Genomic DNA, 6,733 nt, shown 5'->3' with positions numbered 1-6,733 from the left:
GTGACGCAAGGGGCTGGCGGCGGCGTGTTGCAACGGCGCAGGAAACGCGCGCCGTGCCACGCGGGGCAGGCGACGGGCCGGGGCATGCGGGCGCGTGAGCGGGGCAGAGCCGCGCCGGGACGCCGCGCCGGCAGGTGCCAAGGGCTCCCGYGCTGGCCTGGAGCGGCGGGACGCTGAGGCGCCGGCTTCCTGACCCCCGGGCACCCTGCAGCCCTACACGGGCTCTGGGATGGGCTCGGTGGCTGGAATGGAGGAGGCTCAAGGGAGCTGGCCGGAGGGGGATGAGGGGTTGCATTTGAGCCAGTCTTTCCCAGGGTGCCCATCCCCAGGGCGTCGGGTCTGGTGGCGCAGGCAGTGCCACCGGAGGGGAGCAGGATTAGCGCCTGTCTGCGGGCAGAGATGCACCCAGTATTTATATAATCCGTGGCTAAGTAATCTTCTTTCTTTCTTTCTTTCTTTTTTTCCCCCTTAATTTAAAAAAAAAAAAAAAAGAAAAGCCAGCTCATGACATGCTTCTCACTGCAGGCAACGCCGCCGCTCGGTTTCCTCCTCTCTCCGCCCGCCCGCCCGCCGCCTCCTCTCTCTTGCTGGCAGCCTACCCCTAATAAAACGCAGTGTCTCCAGCGTGTCTGCCCGCCTGCCGGCTGCGGAGCGGGTTTGCACGCAGCCTCCAAGCCCAGGCGCTCCGGCAACCCGGGGGCTGGCGGCTCCCTTAACCCTTTGCAGCCGGCCCGGGCGCCGCGTGGGGACGCCCAGGGGTGCGTCCGCCCCGGCGCCCGCCCTGCGCCCGCGGGCGTTTGGGGTGGCAGCGGGACGTTTCGGCGGTGGCGGCCCGGCCGGCTGCTCCCTGCAATAACTCCCACCGACTTGACGTGACCAGCGGGTGTTTTTCGACGGCAGCACATCGGCGCACCGGGGACCCCGGCGTGGCCGTGCGGGATGCAATGCCGGCCTGCTCCGGCCGGGAGTTTCCCATGGGAGTATCAGAGCAGGTGGCTCTGGAGAACATCGGGCTGAGCCCCCGGCCTGATTCCCACCCGTGAAATGACACTCAAAGCAGCGGGTCACGGCCGTGCCGGCACCGTGGGAAGGGTGGCCGGAGCGGTTYGCCTTCAGCCCTGGGACCGTCCCCCCCGGTTCCCGCAGCGCCAGGGCCCATCTCCCCTCCCCAGCTGCACAAGGCGCCGTTTGAGGTTTATTGCCCCAAACTGAAAGAAACGCAGTGGTTCCCAAGCAGGGTTCGACAACACCGATCTGGGCAGCTCTGCCCCGGCACCCCGGCGCCAGCACCAGCAACGCGGGGGCAGCCGGGGCCGTGCGCGGGAAAGCGCAGCCTCCCGGYGCTYGAGGGGCCGGAGAAGCCCTGGGACYGGCACCGAGCATCCCCAGCCCGCACCCAGCCGGGACCTGGCTGCTGCCACGGCTCCAGGTGGCCCGGCGAGATAAGGCTCGTTTAGAAAGTCCCCGTCTTTGAAGGGGCGGCTAGCGTTGGTGCTGGGGGTGCCCGACTTCAAACGCGGCCRCATTCCCCCTGGAGTCAGGCAGGCTGGAAGTTACACCCAGGCGCTGGGGCCGGGGCAAATCCTCCGTCTCCCTTTGAAGTGGAGGGTGTTGCCCTCTCCCAGGCGAGGCGAAGGGATTTGCCCAAGGTCGCGGCGAGGAGTCGGTGGCGGAGAGCTGGGCGCCGATGCTCCCGGCTCCCCTGAGCCGTGATGGGCTCCGACTCCAGCTCCCGCTCCCGAGGCCGGGGATGAACGCGAGACAGGGGAGCCGAGGCAGCCCCCCAGCTGCTTTCCCAGTTTGCACAGCTGGGAACCGACTGGATCCCAGTAACAGGGTTGGAAAGGCAGCGGCGGGTCGCTGCAGCGCTTTGGAGCAGGCTGCAGACCGGGCACGTCCTGCGCAAAGAGCAATAAAACTTCCCGCAAATTCACCTCTCGGCCGTGCACCGACCAGACGGCAAAAATTCCCAGGCTGTTTCCCACAGGCTGGAGAGGGAATCGGGTCCGAACTGAAAGCGGCTGCGCCCGTCGCCCCRTCCGGGTCCCCGACCCCGCTGCCCCCAGCAGCCACGCTGCAGGGACACGGGGATGAACTCTGCGTTTCCTTCCACGGAGGGCTCCTCCGAGGCCCGGGAGCCTTCCTATTCCCTGGCAAACCTACCCCCAAAATAGTGTTTGGACAGCCTTAAAACTCAAAGCATTTTTATTAACATTTTTAGATCAGGTTTGGTGCACTGAGGAAGCAGAGAAGGAAGTTTGGAGCAAGTCCCTGTCCTTGGAGGGAGCTCGCATCAGCCAGGCTTAAAAAAAAAAAGCAAACAAAAAACCAGAGCAAAACGGTTTGGTTTTGATCAACTTTATACAAATGAACCTTATGTACACTCTTTTTTCCCCCATACACCCCTATTTATATAAGGCAACATAAATAAGATCCTCGGGACTGTACAACACATATGAACACTTCTTAAAACTGCACTTTCTGCTTCTAAAAAAATAGCATCATTCTCTTAAAAAATATTAAAGAGTTTTTTTTTTTAATGTGTTGTTGATTTATTTAAAAAATAGGCATTCTGCTTTGCCATTAGCTTAAATGACACAGATGGAGGCACTGTTAGAAAACGGACATCAGCACGATCATTTTCTCTTTTAAAAAATAACTTAAGCCATTCCTGAACAGTTTTAAATATTAAAATATTTTTCTCCCCCCTCCCCCCTTTCTTTTAAATAACCACCTTATTGTCCGAGCATAGTCCCGGGCGATTCCCGTGAAGCGGCTACGGAGCCGGTGGCAACGGCTGGACACCGCTGCCCCGTGTCCCGTCACCCTGGCCAGGCTCAGGGCGTCYGTTCGCACCCACCAAGCGCCGGGTCCCGCAGGCCAGATCCGTCTCCCCATGGCTGTGATGGATTTAGGGCGCCGGAAAGGTGTCGGGTCTGGGGCGGCTGCGCAGGCAGCGGCTCTGCAATGCGCCTGTCGCTTTTTTGGATGGATGCCGCCGAAACCTCGCTGCTCTTCCTTGCCTTCTCTTCCTCGCGGCGGCTTTGGCCCCCTCTTTCCCATCCGGACTGGTGCTCCCAGCTCCCGGCTGGTCCCTGGGGGCGAGCRGCGTCGGGGTCCCGCATCCTGGAGGAGTCACCCCGCGAGCAGCTCCCCGGGGAGGCCGGGAAAAGCAGTTCGTGGAAGCGGCACCGCTTCGGGTGCGCTGGCCACACTCCGGGGAACCGCACGGCTCTGGCAAAGGGAAACCCACGGAGCCACTGCTCCTTGGCTGCCGGGCCGTCGGCAAGGCCGGACTGGGCCGGCTGGATGARACGGGGCTCTGTTGCTATTAGGGGGTGATGGAAAAAAAAAATATATATATATATATCTATAAGAAGAATTCGCCACCGCTTTCTTGCCTTCCCTCTGCCCTTGGCGTGGATCTATCGAGTTTAACCCTTTGCAGTCCTGCTGTTCCTGAGATGAGCTGGGAGAGTCTAGGATATATATGTGTATATATAGGGGTGTGTGTACATGTGTGTCCTGGAAATACATTTCCAAAAAGAAGAAGAAAAAAAAAAACAACAAAAAACAGAACGGGGGGGAAAAAAAGGAAGGAAAAGTTCTGCCACTGTCTTTCGTTCCCTTTCTCGCGCCGGGYGGCTAGTACACGGCGCCGGTGTTGGGAGGAGGCCCCGGGGAGGTGTGATGCATCGTGGCGGCCGGCGGCGGCTGGTGGGGTAAGTGGGGTCCGCTGAGGGTCTGGGGGTGGTACCAGGGGTTGTGCTCCTCCAGGAAGCCGGGCGAAGAGCTGTAGGGGAGCGGCTGCGGGAGCGGGGTCCGGCCCGCCGCGCTGCCGTGCGAGTTACTGTCCCAGACGGCCGGCGAAGGGGGGGAATTGCAGGCCATGGAGTCGCTGTTGTTGGGGCTGTGCTCCAGCGGCACCTCGCCGTTCTTGTACAGCTTCTTGAACTTGGAGCGGCGGTTCTGGAACCAGATCTTCACCTGGGCGGGGAGGGAGGAAGGGTGAGCGCCGGGCGCGAGAAAGCACGGGGCCACGCGGGGCGGCGCGGGAAACTGGGGCGCACGGGGTGTCGTGGGGATCCCCCGGCACACGGGCCATCGTGGAAAACCCTGGCACACAGGGCGTCGCGGGAAAGTAGGATGCGCGGGGCGTCGCGGGAAAGCCCGGCACGCGGAGCATCACGGGAAAGCAGGACGCGCGGGGCGTCGCGGGAAAGCCAGCCAGCACGCCGGGCGTCGGGAGCGCCCCCGGAGCTGGGCGAGGCCGCGGCGCCAGGCACCCTTCGCCCCCAGGGAAGGGGTGGGGGGGTGGCGGTTGTCACCCAAACAGGATGTCCCTCTGGGAGCGGGTGACGCGCTCCGTCAGCCCTTTGCGAGTGGCCCCGATTGCTTCATCGCCCAAGGGAGGAGGAGGAAGGGCGAGCGCTGGGGAGCGCCGCGCCAAGGGCGGCACAAGGGCGCCCGTGGCCCGGCCCRAGGGGGGTGAGGGGACGAGCTCAGGGACACGGGAGGGAGCCAGTCACCGTCGCGACAGCGGTGGCAACCCCCCAGCAGGTCTCATTTGAGCCCTGTGCCAGAGAAGCCCTCAAAAGTGAGGGTTAAACCCTTGGTTTTGCAAGATGTTTGGGACAGCAGAGGCTCCACATTGGCGCTTCCCAATGGTTCGGAGCCGGGGGCTCCCGCTGCCAGGCGTGCGGGTGCCCCGTCCCCAAATTGCCCTCTCCGTTGCCAGAGAAGCCCGGGATACCCCCAGGCCTCCCGGCACCCTGTGGCCGCCGGCTTTTACAGCCCTCACAGCAAGGCAGCTTCAAATTCAACCAAAACTGCAACTCCTCCCCCGCCCCAAAAGTGGTCCCTTTGTGGGGGGAATGTGGCTCCTTCCCAAATCCCCTCTTCTCCGCCTGAATCAAGAGGGCCTGGGGAGCCGGAGCAGTGGGAAGGTGGACCCGAGGGGGGGGACGGAGGAGCAGGTCTCCGCCGCGGCGCTCCGGGTGCCGCGGTCCCCGGTGAGCGGCTGGACGCAGCGAGGCAGAGCCCGCCGGGGCCGGGGCCGGCTCCGGCCGTGGGATAAGCCCCAAAACCTGGGGAAGGGGGCACGGCCGGGGTTCGCCTCCTCTCGCCGCTCCTTCCCTCCTCAATACTTTTCCTCCGGCAGTTGCAGACCGGCTCCACGCAGGTGAATCCCGCGGCGGGGATCCCCCGCGTCCCCCCGGAGCGAGCTCGGAGCCTCCATCCCGGGGGTCCCCTCCCGCCCGGCTCCCGGCGGCTCCCAGCGGCTCCCAGCGGCTCCCGGCGCGGGGCTCCGCGTCCCACGGGACGGCGGCTGGGCCCGATCCGCGCCGAGCTGGCGCCGATTGGGGTTTTGCAAGGAGGGGGGGGAACGGGCTCCCCCCGCTCCCTGCTGGCTTGGCGGGGGCCCGGGGCGGCGGGGGGGCCCGGGGGGGGGGCTCAGCCCTTACCTGGGTCTGGGTGAGCCCCAGCTGGGCGGCCAGTTCGGCCCGTTCGGGCAGCGCCAGGTACTGGGCTTTCTGGAAGCGGCGTTGCAGAGCCGCCAGCTGGTAGCTGGAGTAGATGGTCCGCGGCTTGCGGATCTTCTTGGGCTTCCCGTTGACCATCCGCACCTCCGGCTCCGGCTCCTCCTTCACCGACACTGGGCAGAGAGCGGAGGCGTGAGGCCGGGGCGGCGAGCCGGGCAAGGGGGCCGCCGGCACCCCCGGCCGCGCCAGCGCATCCCGCGGCGCCGGCTGCCCCTTCCTCTCCCTCCTCCGCCGGGTCCCCCGTCCATCACGGCACCGGAGGGGACCGAGACCCGCCCCAACAGCTCCGGCGGGGAGCACAGCACCCCCGTGCCCAGCCCCACGGCGGGCACCGGCGCCGTGCAAATTTAGTGCTAAACTCCAACCGCGCTACCGGCGCGGAGCCGGGGCTGGGAGCCGGCGGGACGGATACGATCCCTCCATCCCCCTTCTCCCGGGCATCCTACCTGCTTCCTGGGCTGGGAGCTGCTGGTCCCTGAAGTGGCCGTACTGGCGGTACGAAGGGCTGTAGGAGTAGTCGGACTTGGGCGAGTAGGTGCCGGCGGCGCCGATGCCGTTGAGGTTGAACTGGTGGTAGGGGTAGTGGCTCACGGGCTGGCTGTACGACTGGCCCGGGTAGTAGTCGTGCTGGCTGGTGTAGTAGCCCAGGTCGGTGACGGAGGACTCGGGCAAGGTGGGGGAGTCCTTGGAGGCGGCATGGCAGCTCAGCGAGCCCGAGAGGTCGGTGAGGATGCTGGAGAGCTTCTTGTCGAAGGAGCCGCTCATCGCTGGAGCGGGGGGGGCTGCCCGCCCGCCTGGGGACCCCCCCGGCCTGGCCGCTCCGGCTGCCCGCGCGTCAGCCCCGGCGTGGCCCGGGCCGGTTCCCTGCGGCTCCTCCGCCCCACGCGCCACCCGGCCTCTTGCGAGGAGCGACCAAGCGACTGTGCCCAAACCTCCAGCGCCGGCCGCCTGCTTAAAGCCTTTAATTATGGAGCAGGGCAGGGTGGGTGCGCATTCCTATTGGCTCCAGAAATATTGCCTGGGAGGCAAAACAGGCTCCTGCCTCCTGTTTTTTTTTTTTTCTTTCTTTTTTTTTTTTTTTTCCCTTCCCTCGCTCAAGAAACAACAAAGAGTGGGTGAAAGAAGGAACAGGAATAAATAAAGATCGCGGCCTCCTGTCTGCAGGCGCAGGGGTGGGAGGGGGCCGGCTG

General features: G+C 64.6%; 1 protein-coding gene across 1 annotated transcript; it reads right to left on the bottom strand.

Moving 5' to 3' along the window:
* Positions 1 to 3,581: 3,581 nt before the first annotated feature.
* Positions 3,582 to 6,348, bottom strand: DLX3 (distal-less homeobox 3). Its single transcript, XM_026071888.1, has 3 exons — positions 5,990 to 6,348; positions 5,466 to 5,656; positions 3,582 to 3,987 (listed from the first exon to the last, which is right to left on the bottom strand). Exons 1-3 carry the CDS (start codon positions 6,306 to 6,308, stop codon positions 3,646 to 3,648), a joined length of 852 nt encoding a protein of 283 aa, XP_025927673.1. The 5' UTR covers positions 6,309 to 6,348; the 3' UTR covers positions 3,582 to 3,645.
* Between the last annotated feature and the right edge of the window lie 385 nt (positions 6,349 to 6,733).

Source organism: Apteryx rowi, unplaced genomic scaffold, assembly GCF_003343035.1.
Source record: "Apteryx rowi isolate R43461 unplaced genomic scaffold, aptRow1 scaffold_331, whole genome shotgun sequence".
Classification (NCBI taxonomy): domain Eukaryota; kingdom Metazoa; phylum Chordata; class Aves; order Apterygiformes; family Apterygidae; genus Apteryx; species Apteryx rowi.
This window is presented reverse-complemented; position numbering and strand designations above follow the sequence as displayed.

What these genes read in the sequence shown, in the direction of transcription:
- DLX3 (XM_026071888.1), bottom strand. Translation starts at nt 6,308, where the DNA reads ATGAGCGGCTCCTTCGACAAGAAGCTCTCCAGCATCCTCACCGACCTC. An exon ending in GCTCCCAGCCCAGGAAGCAG is followed by an intron (nt 5,657 to 5,989) that starts GTAGGATGCCCG and finishes CTCTCTGCCCAG; the next exon opens with TGTCGGTGAAGGAGGAGCCG. An exon ending in TGGGGCTCACCCAGACCCAG is followed by an intron (nt 3,988 to 5,465) that starts GTAAGGGCTGAG and finishes CTCCCCGCCCAG; the next exon opens with GTGAAGATCTGGTTCCAGAA.